This window comes from Notechis scutatus, chromosome 12 (assembly GCF_049901735.1).
Source record: "Notechis scutatus isolate UNSWTSFEM ecotype Mainland chromosome 12, rNotScu1.2, whole genome shotgun sequence".
Taxonomy (NCBI): Eukaryota; Metazoa; Chordata; class Lepidosauria; order Squamata; family Elapidae; genus Notechis; species Notechis scutatus.
The window spans coordinates 8,158,372-8,175,662 of NC_142020.1; the positions used below are offsets into that span (position 1 = coordinate 8,158,372).

A 17,291-nucleotide genomic window follows, 5' to 3' on the forward strand; every position below is an offset into this window, starting at 1 on the left:
GTTCGCCTTTTTATTGAGTGTGTAGCGGTTCAGCAACGGTCGCCTTCTGTGACAGAAAAATACTGTAAAAGTTTAAAAGGCCTAGGAATGCCTGGAGGTCTGTTTGATTCTTTGGGGTAGGGGCTTCCTTAATAGCTTTGAGTTTCCTCTTGGTAGGGTGAATGCCTGACCTGTCAATTAAATACCCCAGAAATTTGACTTGAGGGACTGCTATTTGGCATTTTTCTTTTTTAACTTTAAGTCTGGCTTTCTGAAACTGACTCAGGACTATTCTTAATCAGTGAATTAATTGTTCTCTGTTGTTTGTGGACATGAAGACATCATCAAAGTAAGGCACCACCCCTGGAATTCCCTTTAGGTGTTCTATTAGGCTTTGGAACAGTCCTGGTGCCACGCAATCGATGGCATTTAAATGCCCCTCTGTGAGTTACGATGGTCTGTGCCTATGCAGTGGTATCGTCCACTGGCAATTGTTGATATGCCTGGGCTAGGTCAAGTTTTGCAAAAGTTTTGCCTTTTCCAAGGGGATGCAACAAATGCTGTATGACTGACACAGGATAGGCCGGGGTGGGCAAACTACGGCCCGTGGGCCACATCCGGCCCGTTGGTCTTTTTAAACCGGCCCGCCGAAGATTGGTACAGAATTAAGGTTTGATGTGAATGATTGAATGATTGCATTCATTTGATTTTGACTTGTAATGACAGGCATTTCGACACCAGGTGGCAGCCCATCTGTCAAATTTTAAAAGTCAATGAGGCCCCCGAGCCAAAAAGTTTGCCCACCCCTGGGATAGGCGCTCTGTTGCAATGCCTTATTTATCATGCATTTATACTCCGCACAGATGCGGTTTGAGTTTTTGAAACTTCTAAACCCAAGTTTTCATACCCTCTGGAATATCATCTTGCACCCCCCCCCCCAGGTTGGGAACCCCTGTTCTAAGGTGAATTAGAAACTTCTGTTGGAAAAACAATTGTCATATATAATGTGCAATTAAATACACACATACCACAGAGGCATAAAAAGAATCCCAGCACCAGACGGTTTGTGTTTTTAATTTTTTTAATATATATTTTTATAAACAGATCACATGATAAAATAGCACAAGAAACACTTACCAAATATAAGATTATATCTTCAGAATATACAGGAGAAGGAGGCTTGTATGTACAATAAGAAAATGGTTTTCAGAATTCCCCCCTCCCTTTTTTTTCCTTTTCTAAATAGCAATCTGAAATATCACAGCTTCTTTCAGTAGCTTTAAATAATACTTTGGACCAGCGGACACTTTAAACAGGGGTGCTGAAGAGACTTCTGGAACACAATTCTCGAGAAAGGTCTCTTGTGCAAAATGGGTGGAAATGGGCAGGTCCTGTTTCGGCTAGGAGAACTTGCCCAGAGAAAGATAAAACAAAAATGAAAATAACCCCAAGGGATTGTGTGCCCTGTCTTTGGACCAAGATCTTGGTGGAACTCTTGCAGAAAATGGAGTTCACTCCCTAGAACTGTGTGCATTCTTCGTTTTAGAAAATCAGTGACTTTAAGTCAACTTCTCTTCCTTTTAATACAGAACAACAGAGTTGGAAAAGAGCTTGGAGATCTCCTGCTCAATTTCTTCTTGAAAACCTCCAGTGATGGAGCATCTATAACTTCTAGAGGCAACCACTGGTTAATATTCCTCACTGCCAAGAAATTTCTCCTTAACTGGATCTCTTGTTTGATAAATTTCCATCCTCCCAACAGCTTCCCCAGGTGACATTTCTATGAAAACCATTTCCTGATCCCATTTCTTATAGGCACAAGTTTATCTCAGCAGGATACCCTAATTTCTTTTCGCAAGAGTTTTTCCTCTAGACATTTGGGGAATAATATTTTTTTTAAACAGCTGCTGAGCCTGGAATAAAGTTTAAAACTCTTGCACAGGTAAACCAGCCATTGTAATATCCTCACTGCTACAGTTGCTATTTGTGTAGCTGGCTGACCAGGTGGGCTGCAAATAGGTAACACCCTAAGGTGAGTAAGCAGCAACACCGATATATTATTCCCCCGGGTGTAAGACCGCATCCTTTACCTGGGGTATCCAGTCCATCAAGTAAAATAAGTGTAAATTGCTGGCTGGCATGCCATACAATACAAGAATCAACCTTGTAAGGGAGATGAGCGACATCAAAACTTAATAAATAAATATTAATAAAGAAAAGCAGGTAAAACCATTTGCCTTGGATTACTTACTGAAATCCCAACCTTAATAGAGGTAGTCCTCAACTTACAACAGTTCATTTAGCCACTGTTCAAAGTTACAACGGCCCTAAAAAAAGCGACTTATGTCTGTTTTCACATTTAGGACCATTGTAGCATCCCTGCGGTCACATGATTAAAATTCAGATGCTTGGCAACTGGCTCATATTTATGACGGTCGCAGTGTCCTGGGGTCATGTGATCCCCTTTGCGACCTACTGATAGGCAAAGTCTTGGGGGAAGCCAAATTCACTTAACAACTGCCTTACTAACTTAACAACTGCAATGGTTCACTTTACAACCGAGTCAAGAAAGGCCATAAAATCGGGCGAAACTCCCTTAACAAATGTTTCACTTACCAACAGAAATGTTGGGCTCGATTGTGGTCGTAAGTCGAGGACTACCTGTATCTGGCTTTATACAATATGTTAAGACATCTCCCTTGGGTCCATTCTGCAGCTGGACTTTAACAGGAGAGCACTTTTGTGTCTCGGACCGTCCAAATTCGAAGGCCGTTGCAATCCTTTGGAAAGCACGGCCGCCTTTGAAAAGAAGTTGAGACCATGCCAAAATATGGGAAGCAGATACGGGGATGCTCAAAAGAGGATATCTGAAAATTGAAATCTTTGGCCTGGCCTTTCTCACCACGACTGCATGATATTTTTGTACAGAGATGCAGAGGGTTGAACTTAAAGAGATTCAGAACACTGGCAGAAACTGTGCCGAGAACTGCAATCCTTTCCCCTTGCAATAAGTTGAAAAAAAATCACAAAAGTGCCTCTTTAATATCATTTTAGGAAGAGCTCAGGGGTTGAGTGCCAGTTTCAGAACTTTGTTAATTTGGCAATATTGAGTATGTCTCAATATCACCGTTTTTGCAACTCGGCCACTTTAAGAGGCATGAACTTCAACTCCCAGGATTCCTCAGCCCACATGTCAGTTGGGGAATTCTGGGAATTGAAGTGCATGCCTCTTAAAGAGGCCGAGTTGCAAAAACCTTGTGCGGTTTCTAAGAGGAGATGCTACCTTGACGATATATAATTTTTTAAAAAAATATATTGGGAAATTTTTATAGGGCTAGCTGCTCCTATCTCATAAGAGGTCAGGACTGTGCAGTCTAATCAATCTGAAAGTCAATTAGATTCTTACATAACTATATACATAATGTCATCAATAACATGCTGTTAATATTCACAGAAGATGAGAGGGCATATCTTTTTGGCCAGCTGAATAGAAACAAAACCTGACCCAAGAACATCTGGAATCCCATCTCAATGCTCATAACCACCCCACTCCTATGCTCTCATTGTAACCCTAAGCTAAAATATCCCATTATTGTTGATCCAGAAAAAAGTGCCATTGAACATAACAACAATATATTCTGTAAGCCGCCTAGAGTCGCCATGTGTGAATAGGCAGCAATATAAACTCCCTAAGTAAAATAAAAATAAACAAGCAGCAAGTGGTCCTGCCTGGATTTGACTGACTCTACTCCTTCCGGTAATAAAATATTGACTCCAGCAAGAGAGAGAGAGAGAGAGAGCAATTCCCACAAAATTCTGGTCCAAAACAAGTAAGTAAATACCTCAGTAAATAAATAACTACAAATAAATAAATAAATAAACATTTTGGGGTGGATTTTTTGCTAGCACCCCTCTCCTTTAGAAGAAAATAAAAAATATATGCACCCTTTCAAAAGGCACTCTGCTCAAATGGCTTTTTCTTCTGCATTCTCTCAAGCATCTTACCCAGAGGGGCCCATGTGGAAGTGGACGGCCGGCCTGAAAAATCAAGATGGCAGCCGCATTCATCTTGAATTTTTTTTTTTTACTCTACTGCAGATGTTTCGTACTTGTGCAACCTGTCTTTCGTTGTACAGGTAGTCCTCGACTTAACAGCCATTCGTTTAGTGACCGAAGTTAACAACAGCACTGAAAAAAAAATGACCAAGGACTGTTTTTCACACTTATGACCATTGCAGCATCCTCACAGTCATGTGATCAAAATTCGAATGCTTGGCAACTGGTGTGTGTTTATGACAATGTTTATGCAGTGTGCTGGGGTCATGGGATCCCCTTATGTGACCTTCTGACAAGTTTGAAAAACATTGGCCTACACCAGTATCTGGAACTGCATCCTCCTCACCTCCAAACTCATTGTCACACCTTCTGCTAACAACCATGGATTTCCAGAGGATATTAAGTTGGGGAAACAGACCAAACCAAACCAAACCAAACCAAACAAAATCAGGAAATTGTACATCATCATCATCATCATCTTAAAGCTTTACAGAGATGCCACGGCAACAAAACCTTCATGTTTGTACACATCGTGATCATGTATATATTTAAAGAAAGCAGCTGTTAACCGAAATTTGTCGGCGAGTGTGTGTGTGTTCAAAATGGCAGCGGAGGAGGCCACGTCCAAGCACATCAGTTGAAATGACATGAGGGTTGGTCATCCAACGTAGGAGGCCCATCAAAGTTGGACTGGGTGGTAGAGACTTGTATGGAGAGACCGGTCCTCAAAAGTATTGTGTGAATCAACTAGCCCAAGTGAAGATGTGATTGGAAGACAGATCGATGGCCCCTTTGTAGAAGATTCACAAATAAATGGAGTTTTTTCCCCGTCACCCCCCACACCCTCCCGTCACCCCAGCGCTTTTCATGCATGATAATCTTTGAAACCTCAAAACTACCCTCACCTCCCACAACCCCTTTCTATGATTCTGAACATTTAGTTGGATTTTATCAAACGGTTCATGCAAGATATTTAGTTTGTGATCCCATCACTTCCCTATAAGATGATGAGCATGAAATTCCAGTCTAGGGTACTTAGGAAAAATATGAAGCAACTGGAAAACCAGAATTTCCTAGAAGGAAATTCCTTAGAAGGAAATTCTAAGGTCAGCTGATCTGGAGGTTGGAAAGCCACTAGGAACACCGTGGTGAGCCCACAAAGATCCTGGAGCTGAGCATGAATTTGGGAAAGCTACTTAGGAAAGCCACCCCTACAGGGGTGTCTGCAAGGAGTCAAGATGACACCCGAGATGCTACAATGGAGTCTTTGCTCTGGTTTGCGTTTGTGCGATGGACAGGTAGAACCTCAGTTACCACATTGTACATGTATCCATGTATTCATAACTATGTTTTTACTTATACCTATTATCTAGTAAGCAATTGACAAACCAAATAAAAATAAAAATATAAATATAAAAAAAATTGTGACTGTCATCAACATCGCATTACATTAAGCACAACCTCCTATCTCATCGCCAACTTAGATTAATTTCACTCCCTTTTTGGCCTTGGGAATCATGGCAAGAGCAATTTGGTAATAGTTTATTAACTACTGCCAATTTAGAAGTAGTGGATCTTCATCCATCCATCTATTTATTATGAAATAATAAAATAATTTAATTGCTTGTTGCAAAATTAAGTTCTAATTTGACTTAGATAAGTCTTTATTGATTCCTCTGACTAGATAACTGGCTCAGAAGATTACGGGGACGTGATCAAAACATCACCCGAATATATTGTGCTATGGACAAATAAATATGTGAATGGATAATACACCTAGATTGGAGTCAATCTATCCTTGAAATTATACCATATCAATGGCGCTAATCTCGTTTGGCTCTCTGTTATTAACTGTGTTCTAATGATAGTTTTCTACTTCTGAGCCAGTATATATTTTCCTATTTTTCTAAAAGGAAATCTGAGACCCATGGGAATTAATTCCCTTTAAGCCAGATTCCCAGTAGACCAAAGAGTCCCTTTCGGTGAGATGGATGGCTATATGAAATAAATAAATGAATAAATAAATACGAATAAATAAATAAATAATAAATAAATAAATAAATAAATAAATAAATAAATAAATAAATAAATTCTTATTATTATTTTATTTTACGGTGACGATACCATTTTGGTTTACCCTAGGGTTTCATTTGAACACCAAATTGGTGGGACAATGCCCTGCCTTGGTTTTGAATTACTGTACTGCAATGTACTTATTTCTCAGCCTAAATCATTCATAAAATAATAAAACCATAATCTTTACTATTCCGATAAGAAAAAGTACAGCCTTAAAAAAAAAAAATATTGGTCAGAAATCTAACTGAGTGCTCTCCAAACTATGATAATTTCTGGATGGGAATTTTATCAAAAGGTTTGGGTTTGTTTGTTTGTTTTTTACAAATATGCAGCAAAGTTATTTTTCTTTTGAATTTTGAAAGCCTTCTGCCAAAGGAGAGGCAGCTCACTGACCTGAGCTGAAGAAATCAACAGCAGATCCAAAGGTATCTGTTATTGGGCTGTATTACAGGTAGACTTCGACTTACAACAGTCCGTTTAGTGACCGTTTAAAATTACAAGGGCACTGAAAAAAGTGACTTACTGTTGGTTTTCACGCTTATGAACGTTGCTACATCCCCACAGTCACATGATCAAAATTCAGCCGCTTGGCAGCTGACTCAAATTTATGACGGTTGTGGTGTCCATGGTCATTCTGTCACCTTCTGACAAGGAAACTCAATGGGGAAGCCATATCCATTTAACAGCCACGTTCCTAATTTAACAACTGCAACGATTCGCTTAACAACGGTTGCAAGAAAGCTCGTAAAGCATGGGGCAAAGCTCACTCAACACATTTTTTTTCACTTAACCACGTAAACTTTGGGCTCGATTGTGGCCGTAACTGGAGGATTACCTGTATCTCATTCATCTACCTGATCTGTTCAGTGTGATTTTTGCTTCCACAGAAAATGAGGTTGGCCGCTTGGGAAAAAGAATGCAAATGGTGGTGTGAGTGGTAGCCACCCGACCATTTTGGCAAAACTGCATGGCTGGTAGTGAAATTCCAGGCGCAGATGAAGCCCTGGGCAAGATGCATGTGTTGGGAAGACTCAGAAACCATAGTGTGGTACATAGTGGTTGTCGTCCGCTGGCATACAGAGAGGGCATCGCTCAGCTGCTGGAAGAGCTCAAGAGATGGTATAGCCTCAGGCCAGGCTTTACGGTGTGGCATCTCTCTTTTCCCCCAAGATCAGAACTGAAGGGCTATGATAGTTTGGTGGGTGTATTATCATTAATTTTTGGCTTTATTTAAATCAGTAAGAAAAACAAGGCGGCCACCAAAGGCACTCATGAACTCAACGCTGTCTCATCGGCTATCGGCTCAAGGCCAGAAGCCTGGCAAGATGGCTACTTCAGGACTGTGGTCTAGGGGAGACAATCTGGTGGGGAAAAAACCACAAAGGCAATTTTCCCAAACTGGGCTTCTCCAGACCTGTTGAACTACCCCTCCCGGCATCCCCAGCCTGCCTGCCTGCCTGGATAGCCACCTCCCCCTTCCTCTTCCTCCCGAGAAGATAGAATGACATGCAAGAGCCTACGGCAAGGCCCCCTCGGCTGCCCTATTTATGGGTCCTAAAAGAAAGAAATGAGCTCAGACCGCATGCCATTCTGAGGCCCAAGGGTAGTTCCGAGTCATTAGGTGCAATATTTTTTGAAGCCCACCTTCAAGATAATCTTTTCCCAGTTTTTACGAGACTAAAGTTCCACCAAGTCAGGGCTTCCATAGGTTCAACCACCATACTGGGAGCGCGATGGCTCCTGACGTTAGAATGCCAGGCTGACAATCGGCACCTTTGCGTTCGAGACCCATTGTTGCCTCAAGGTGGGTTGAGCGCCCGTCATATACTCTGGCTCCCACCAACCCAGCGGCTCCAAAAGCAGGCAAGTAGATGAATGGGTACCACTTTGATGGGCAACTTTGGTGAGCTTCCTGGGAATCCCCCAGGCAACGGGGATGTCACCAGCAAATCCTTTAGCCACAAAAGCACGTAGGTGCTTCTGGCATGAAAATATTAGTATTAACTGCCATGCCTGCTTCTTTCTATGTTTATTAGCATGCAGAGAACTGGATCTTGGGGGGAAGGGAATGCATTGCTTCCATGGTTTGCCCCATGCGGTAAAGGGGGAACAAAAATAAAGATATGGTTTTTATCCTAATTTAACCCATCCAACTTTGAGAAGGAATGGTGAAAAGCACCCAGTGCCCATTCCAGTAGCTTCTTGGAGATAGGAATGGTGAAAAGAGCCCAGCAGCTCTTCAAAAGCACAGAAGGGGGTGGTTTTACCTGCCCAGCCATCCTAGAGAGATTCCCAAGGCTGGAAATTCAACTCGAACCCATGGCTTAAAGAGCCTGGAGCTCTCCCATTTTTCTTCTTCTTCCAGTGCATGGTTCTGCCCCAGAACAGATCTCTGGGTCTGAAGGACGAATGCCGGAAGGCTGGAGGTGCCCTTAGCCCCCTGTATCGTTCCACAGGGGCCTTGGAAATGGCTTCTTAAAAAAAATGATGGGGCGAAAGCCACGAGTCACCAGACATCTGGTCAGCAGCAAATTTTGGCTTGGAAGAGCCCCAACGAGTACCGCTTCCCCTTGGTTTGGTGGGGTGAAGTCAGGAAGGAAAGAAGGGGATCTGGTGATTGATGGGGGGGTGTCTCCCAGGATGGAAGATGGAACTGGGGTTGGTAGGAAGGAAACGAGGTGTTTTCATCCCTCTTGAAGAAGACTGGGATGGACAGCTGATGACCTGCGTGGTTTGGAGAAATGGAACAAGGATGGTATAACAAGCCACATCAGCTTTTTCTTCTTCTTCTTCTTCTTCTTCTATTTTTTTTTTTTAACACCAGAACAGACGAGCCAAGCTAGGATCAAAAAACTGCCACCCACAGCCCAAAAGCAGAATTGAGACTCTACCTTATCACAAGACGCAAAGCAAGCCAACATGCAAAGGCTGTGGTTTTGCTCCAAAGAGAGGGCAAGAGAGAGAGAGAGAGAGAGAGAGAGAGAGAGAGAGAGAGAGAGAGGGAGGGAGGGAGGGGAGAAACCCCTCCTTATTCATTCACAAAAATCAAGAGTCGAAACCAAATTGAAAAAAGAGAGAGAAAGGAAGAGGGAGAGAAGAAAACAAAGGGAAGGAGGCAGATGGGATCCATCAAGGATCGTGCGTTGCATGAGCTTCGAGTCAGCTGGGACAGTTTAGGTCCAATGGATCTCCTTACTCTCTAGCTTTGATCCACTTGCTGGAACGTCCAAGAATCAGGAGCTCCCCAAAATCCAGAGCTCCATGAACTTCCGGGACCATTTCTCTCACAGCATTGGTCAGTTTTTTTCTTCTTCTTCTTCTTTTTCTTCTTCTTCTTCTTCTTCCCCTCTCTCCTCCCGCCAACAAGAGTCCTTTCACTTCTGCAGCGTTCCATGCTTGGAATTCAGAAGCGGCTCCATTTCACCACTGTTGATGCTCCATCCCGCCCGAGGAATTCTCCAGAGGGCTCTGTTACGACTTGTTCAAACTTCCCAACCTCCAATGTAAACAACGCCTGCCTTTTGTGGGCAGGTTCCACCGTCCAACATCCATACCTCGAAGGCCTTCGCAAGGGCTGACTCCCCTTGATCCTTAACGCCGCACCCAGATCGGGGAGGCTCATAGACGCAAACCTCTCTCTTGGCCCGTAACGATGAAATGCCCGGATGGGCACAAATCGTTTTTTCATTCAGCACTGATGTCGGCTTGCTCGCCAACCAGGCTAATCGGCCGTTGGGATTTTTTTCTGGCTGGTTTAAACCTACATCCCTTTCATTTGGTTTTGCTGTTGGGGTTTCGGTGCAACATGGGTGTGTGTTTCCCTTATTCTTGGTTTTTTGTTTTTTTACCCCCAAAAGGTAAGATTTCCAAACAGCTCACTATGAGGAAGATGAGAGATAATGGCGACATCGGGATTTACAAACTTGAGGGTCAATTCTTCCACTTGCGTTAGAGCTACGGCCGATCCGCCTAATGACCAACTCTTTCTCAATTGTTCGTGTGCATCTGCCACACTGTTTTTCCCCGTTTGAGTGTACATGTGTGAGCGTGTGATTTTTTTTTTTTTTCAAGTCACAGCACCCTCTTCTGGAAAGAAATCATCCATATATATCTATATATCTCCGTATACAGTTATATATCAATGACGAAGAAATAAAGAAAACCTTGGCTCTGGATGGTTGGTCAGTGCTGAGTTAGGATTGGAGAGCATGGCTCCAGGATTTGGCCAGATCTTCCTAGCGAGTGGCTTACTCAATCACCATGCAGCTAGGCAGGTGTTGGGAAAAGTATTTAAAGAGCTCTGGAGTCGCGCCTGGACAATTGGTCAGCTCCAGTTCTTCCAAGTCGTGGAGTTGAGCCAGGCCTGAAAGTCCCGTGGTGGTCAGCAGAGGGCACCCTGGCAAAGTGAAATCAGAGAGAGAGCCATGAATAAAGAAAGAACGGATAAATGAGAAAAGTAGCTTAGGGTTGAACTGTGGGGTCCTTGGTGCTCCCTGAGTTTGGTGAGTTTTCTTGCAGACATCATCTTGTGACCCAACTACGTAACATCATCGGTGCTAGAAGGGAGTCAGCTTTGTGAAGTGGAAGGAGGAGGAGGAGGAGGAGGAGGAGGAGGAGGAGGAGGAGGAGGAGGAGGAGGAGGAGGAGGAGGAGGAGGAGGAGGAGGAGGAGGAGGAGGAGGAGGAGGAGGGAGAAAGAGGAGGAAGAGGACTGTGGGGCTTTTATAGCTCTCTGAGTTTGTTTTTTTTCTTGCAGACGATTCATTACCCAATTGGGTAACATCATCAATGCTAGAAAGGAGTGGGCTGTGTGGAGTGGAAGAGGAGGAGGAGGGGGAAGGGGAGGGAGAGGGGGGGAGAAGTGGGGAAGGAGGAGGAGGAGCGGAACTGTGGGGTTTTGGTGCTGTCTGAGCTTGCTTGTTGCAGACATTTCATTACCCAACTAGGTAGCAGCATCAGTGCAAACATCTGCAAGAAAACAAGCAAGCTCAGACAGCAGCAAGAATAAGAAAGAATATCTCAGCTGGAAAGACTACAAGAGAGACGTTCTTCCACTCTGAGAATGTTTAACTATTAATTATTGGCCCTTTTGAGCGTATGGGTGCGTGTGCATCTGTGCATGCAGATGTGTCTGTGTGTATGGGTGCATACTTCTTCGCATCTGTATGTGCACATGGGATCATATACGCACATACGTATGTGTGTGCCTGTATCTGAGTTGGTGCATCTGAGCCCAGCGTGCACCACTATGGGGAGCGGTTGCACACCCCAAACTAGTCTTAAGATCAGAGGAAGCTGAGTGATTTGGGATTAAGGCTCTGAGGGGGGGTCCAAAATCTCTCTTCCAGACCCCGTGTCTCACTGCATCTGAAAGGATCCACCCCAACCCAACACTCACCAGCAAGTGACAAGAGGCGTAAGCTTCTCATTCCCAGCAGATGTTTCAAGCCAAAATCTTGGACCTACAAGGGAGGAGAAGACGGGATTGTGAGACACCAAACACGTTTATTTATTTAGTTCTGGATGGGGGGGATGTACAGGGAGTCTTCGACTTAAACCACCACCATTTAGCCCAAAATTTCAGGCGCTGAGTGAGAGGTCAATTTTATCCTCCCTGGGGATGGATGTTCCACAGAAGGGAGCTATCATGGAGAAGACCTTTCTTCTTGGTCCCACTAGATGGACCTCCTTAAGAAAGGGAATCTAGAACATTTTCTCCCTCCTCGCCCGCTCTGGTGGGTCTGGTTAGATATGACTGGGAAAAGACCAGCCTTTAAACCAGGGGTGTCCAACCTTGGCAACTTTAAGACTTGTGGACTTCAACTCCCAGAATTCCACGAATTCTGGGAGTTGAAGTCCACAAGTCTTAAAGTTGCCAAGGTTGGACACCCTGGTTTAAACAATTTGGTCCCATGTCTTGTTGGGCTTTCAAGGTGACAACCAGCATCTTGGATTGGACCAGGAAGCAGATTGTCAATGCAGGTCCTTTAAGAGAGATGACACATGTGCAAATCTAGATTGGGACAATACTGTGCGGGCTGCCACAGTTTGAACCAGCTTGAAGCTTCCAGATACCTCCAGATACAAAATCAAACTTTGTCACCAATCCTCATCTTCTTTTAAAGACCCCATTATCCCTTGCAGGGTGGAGCCTGGGCCACTGAATGGAGCTGCGTGATGACTGGCCAGATGCCCTTCCTGTCCCCAATGCGGAGTTTTGTAAACTTTGTCCCCGATGCTCCCTTACAAATTGGAAGCCTTGTCCTGGATGAGGCTCACAAAGAGAGACTCCCAGCTCCCTTTGACCTACCTGGCAGCACCAGCGGAGATATAAGTTCCTAAGCGAGGACATGGTGGACAAGTAACTGAGCCCAGTGTCTGTTATCCGTACGCACCTGCCAGAGAAATGAAGATGGACAACTGTAAAGTTAAAAAACCCTCTTTAAGCGGTTTATAGAGTCAGCCTATTGGCACCAACAATCTGGGTCCTCATGTTACCCACCTCAGGTATGGATGGAAGGCTGAGTCAACTTTGAGCCTGGTGAGATTCGAACGGCCAAATTGCAGTCAGCAGAAATAGTCTGCAGTACTGCACTCTAACCACTGCGCCACCGAGGCTCAGTGTCCCTTTGCCTCTTTGGATGGTATCCTTTGTAGATTCTGCTCTGTGGCTTTTTTTTTGGCTCTGTCAGTTGAAGACCATCAAAGGGATGACCCCAAGCTGTGCAAACATTTCTATTCCCTGGTGTACCTAATTCCCTGGGGCGTCTTATTTCAGGCCCCAATCTTGTCACCTGGAAAAGGAATCGGGAGGATTCAGGGCCCGACCTTACCTATCCAGCACCAGCTCTTCCAACTTGTGGAGGTCACAAGCGATGTACTCAAGAGCCATGTCTGTGATCCGAGGGCACCACGACAGGTCCAAGCTCCGAAGCTTGCGGAGGTTCTCTGCTACCAACTCCACGCCATCGTCCGTCACCTTCGAGCAGCCGGAGAGGCTGAGCACGCTCAGATTGGGGAGGCTGTGCACCATGTTCACCACACCGTGGTTCGTGATTTCCCAGCAGGAATTCAGGCGGAGAGTGTGGGTGGTGTAACCTTGCTTGGCAGTGAAGTAAGCCAGGGCCGTATCCGTCACGTGATAGGCTTGAAGGTTGAGCTCAGTCAAGTTGGGCAGCAGCTGTGAAATGGCCGCAATGGCATCGTCAGCCACATTAATGCAGTCGCTGACACTCAGGGAGCAGATGCGGGCATTCAGACTTGACCAGAGACCGGCCTCGGTGAAATCGTTGCATCCAGACAGCTCCAGGTGCATAAGCCCCTGCATCTGTTCCAGCATGACCTGAAAGTTGCATTAACGGAGGGATACAATCAAGATCAAGGGAAGTACTAATACCACTCTATTTAAAACCAAATTTTATTAATTTTCAAAGACATACAAAACATAGATACACAAAAACACAAAACATAAAAGCATAAAAAATCTCTTTTCTGAAAGTTGCTTAGTCCCGGGTTATCACTCTTGGTACAGACACAAATTCAAATTCATATTCATTTTACATACCATTTCATATCTTATTAACGTTTTCAATTTTCTATATTTCTCCTCACTTTTAAATTTTCTCAATTTTATTTTATTTATCTCCTCTCAATTCGAATCATAATATTTATTATTCTTTGTCTGTTCTATTTCCAACCATCCATTTATTTTTCTTCTTTAAAAAAGAAAAAGAAAAACTTCTCCTGTACACTAAATGGAGTTTGATGCCTTTATCTCCTTCCTCTATATTTATAATAATATAAAACACATAACTTACATTGGGATTCTGTCTGGTACATTCTAAAATTATACTATATTATCAAAAATAATACAAATATTATTAATATTGATATTCATTTATATCTTAAACATCTAACACATTACTTTTCAGTTAAATCACATACTTTTATGGGAGCACCTATTTTTCATAGTTATTCCCCCCCCCACCTCACATATTATAGCTCATTATTTCATTACGATGTTCCTCCTTCTTCTACTTCAAATCTCTCATTTCACAAAAAATTTCGCTAATATACCATAATCTAATCATTAATATTAACGGAAGTACTAATACCACTCTATAAAGCCTTAGAAAGGCCACACCTAGAGTACTGCATCCAGTTTTGGTCACCACACTATTAAAAAGATGTTGAGACTCTAGAAAAAGTGCAGAGAAGAGCAACAAAGATGATTAAGGGGACTGGAGGCTAAAGCATAGGATGAACAGTTGCAGGAACTGGGCCTGGCTAGTCTAGGGAAGAGAAGGACCAGGGGAGACATGGTAGCAGTCTTCCAATATTTGAGGGGCTGCCACAGAGAGGAGGAAGGGGTCGAGCTATTTTCCAAGGCACCTGAAGGCCAAACAAGGAACAATGGATGGAAATTGAACAAGGAGAGATTCAACCTGGAAATAAGGAGAAATTTTCTGACAGTGAGAACAGTCAACCAATGGAACAGAAGTTGGGTTGGACTAGATGACCTACATGGTCCCTTCCAACTCTGTTAAAGGCTCTGTTAAAGGTAGGCTAAGTTCACAAAACTCACCCTAAACCTGGTAGAACCAAAAGCCCGGCTGCCTTTACCCAACACACTTCACATGTTTTCTGTAGTGGTACTCCTCAACTTGCAACCACAACTGGGATTTCAATTCCAAGTGATGCGACTGGACCTGATTTTATGATCATGTTTACCTTGATTGTTAAGAGATTCACTGCATTCAATCACTGCAGGAATTCACCCATGGGCTGAGTTCGCACAACAAACTCAACTTGGTTGGTGAATTAACCAATTACACTTTTAGGTTTGCAAAATGTGTTGTACCGAAGAACATGGATCTGTACAACACACTGCAAGTTAAACCTCCCACAAACTAACCAAGATTAACATCCTGGCAGAGGGCTGCAGGAGACTGTTGCAGCCAAAAACGGAGCCCAGGAGCCTGCTTTCGCTGGCAGAGTGCTGGGGCCACCATAGGCGCCTCCTGACACGAGTGACATCGAGCTGGCCATGCTCCCCCCGGCCATGCCTCCCCCCCACTCCCCCAGGTCAAACACAACCCTGATGCGGCCCTCAATGAAATCAAGTTTGATGCCCCTGATATAGAGTCTCATAAGGTGGAGTGAAACCTATCGCTGATATCCCAAGCAGAAGCGTGACATTTTTGCAACTTCTGCAAGTTTTCTTTCCCAAGCTTTGTGCCACAGAATTCTCAGTTAATTTCCACTGGGATGCTCTGAACATTGGCTAAATCAAATTGAGGGTGTGGGGCTGGTTGCCCTTCCAGACAGTGCTAAACTCCAGCTCCCAGTCGCCCCCACTCAACATGGCCAACAGTGAGTGAAGCATCTCGGCAATGTCGAGAGGACCACAATTTTCCCGGTTCCGGGATTAAATAATATATGCTTCAATTTGAGGCATCTTCCTGTCTTACCGAAGTTCCTTCATAAGTCAGGGAAAGTTCATATCCCTGGTTTAAACGACTGTAGCACCAGGGAAATCAAGAGATCCGGGGAGTTCAAATGAATATAAACATTTATTGCAAACTTAAGGTCTCTACAAGAATCTGAACTACTAACGGCCAAAGGAAATTGGCAGTAGATAAAAGTCAAAGGAATTCAAGGCAGGCTGGACTTAAATCTCTTGTGGGATCAAAGGGACTTGAGACTGATGACGTGTTTGACTCCTCCCTCAGGCTCAGCCTGGTCATCTCCACATCTAGTTTTGTTTCAGAGGAAAGACACAAGAAGCTATAAGGATGTTTTGTGCGTCATCGTGCCAATGACGCAAAAAACATGTGCTGCTAACACCAAATCCATCACTTTGATCTCTTGAGCAAGTGACATCATTGCAAATGCTTGGTAGACCAAATGCCTCTGGTTGAATCTTCTGCACTCTCCTCTCAGTTATAGCGGAATCATTTTTCACTCAAGCAGACAGTACTGCTTTAGTCTCCACCAGTATAAAACCAACACTTTTAATTGGTAAAGTCACCGAGAGCCATTTGCTTGATTAATCCGTTGGGAACGAAATAATCTGCAATATGATGATTTCAGATGAAGCTGCTCCTTTCCCCCCCTCCCTGTTACTCTATTTTAGTTCCGTCACTATGTCAGGAAACGATCAAAGACAACTTTTCCAATTGCTGTAATTGTAACTGCTCACAAATAGCAACTTCGCCCATCTGCTTAAATATCTCAGAAAGACATCTGTTCCAAAGGGGTTTAGGCAGCATGTGGAGACACCCCTGGGTTGCTCTGATGGGAAATGGTGGCTTTTTGGGAACAAGGCCACCTATCAGTTAGGACTGGGTACCCCTCACAAAAAGAACCAGAGTTGGATCCAATTAGTCTGGTGTTAATTTTGTACAACAAAACGGGGCTTCCTGTGGGATGAACGCATGTAGACTCAAGCTGCAAAATACTGCCTGAGTGAGATGCCGTTGGAAGCGAGATTTATTGGCTGTGTTCCTACTTCATGCTAAGCCATGGCTGACATTAACCGGGATTGGCTGAATACCCTGTAATGGCTAGGTTCCCACTTGAGACTAAGCCATGGTTGACAAAGCAGAAAGTGATGGAAGCCAATTTGTAGTAACAATACGACATAACTTCATATAATTCCAAAGGTGCTTTTTTTTTCTGGAGGCAACTGGACTTTCTTTTTTTTTCTTTGAAGACCTTTTCTCATCCAAGAAGCTTCTTCAGCTCTGACAGGATGGTGGGGAATGGAAGGATTTATATTCCTTGCAGACAGCTGGTCATTTGCATCCTTTCAGAGGGTCGTTGAGGCCATTTGGAAGTTTGCCTGTGTCCTCAGGGTCACCTGAATAACGCAAATGACCAGCTGTCTGCAAGGAGTATAAATCCTTTCATTCCCCACTATCCAGTCAGAGCTGGAGAAGCTTCTTGGATGAGAAGTGAAATGTCTTCAAAGAAAAACCAGAAAGTTCAGTTGTCTTCTGGAAAAGCACCTTTGGGACAGGACCATGACCTAGATGACCGAGAATTTCCATAATTTCATATAATGTGCATATTCCATCTGGAATCTCTGAATGAAAGGCTGTTAAATGTCCCCTATTTTGGTAGCTATTCACATTCATCATTTGTGGTAGTGAGAAGACACTGGTGCTCCACCGTAGCTTC

At 43.8% G+C, this 17,291-nt stretch overlaps 2 protein-coding genes across 3 annotated transcripts in view; both read right to left on the reverse strand.

Moving 5' to 3' along the window:
- Positions 1–17,291, reverse strand: part of JMJD8 (jumonji domain containing 8) — a 209,175-nt gene that overhangs the window by 62,488 nt on the left and 129,396 nt on the right. The window lies entirely within an intron of this gene.
- FBXL16 (F-box and leucine rich repeat protein 16) overlaps positions 10,318–17,291 on the reverse strand; it is a 45,792-nt gene continuing 38,818 nt past the window's right edge. For both annotated transcript variants that reach the window (XM_087973202.1, XM_087973203.1), the window contains exons 3-6: positions 12,944–13,452; positions 12,421–12,505; positions 11,509–11,572; positions 10,318–10,507 (exon numbers count right to left, since the gene is read on the reverse strand). In XM_087973202.1, the coding sequence (XP_087829328.1) occupies positions 10,359–10,507; positions 11,509–11,572; positions 12,421–12,505; positions 12,944–13,452 (807 nt within the window). In that variant the 3' untranslated portion in view covers positions 10,318–10,358. The remainder of the gene's footprint in view (positions 10,508–11,508; positions 11,573–12,420; positions 12,506–12,943; positions 13,453–17,291) is intronic.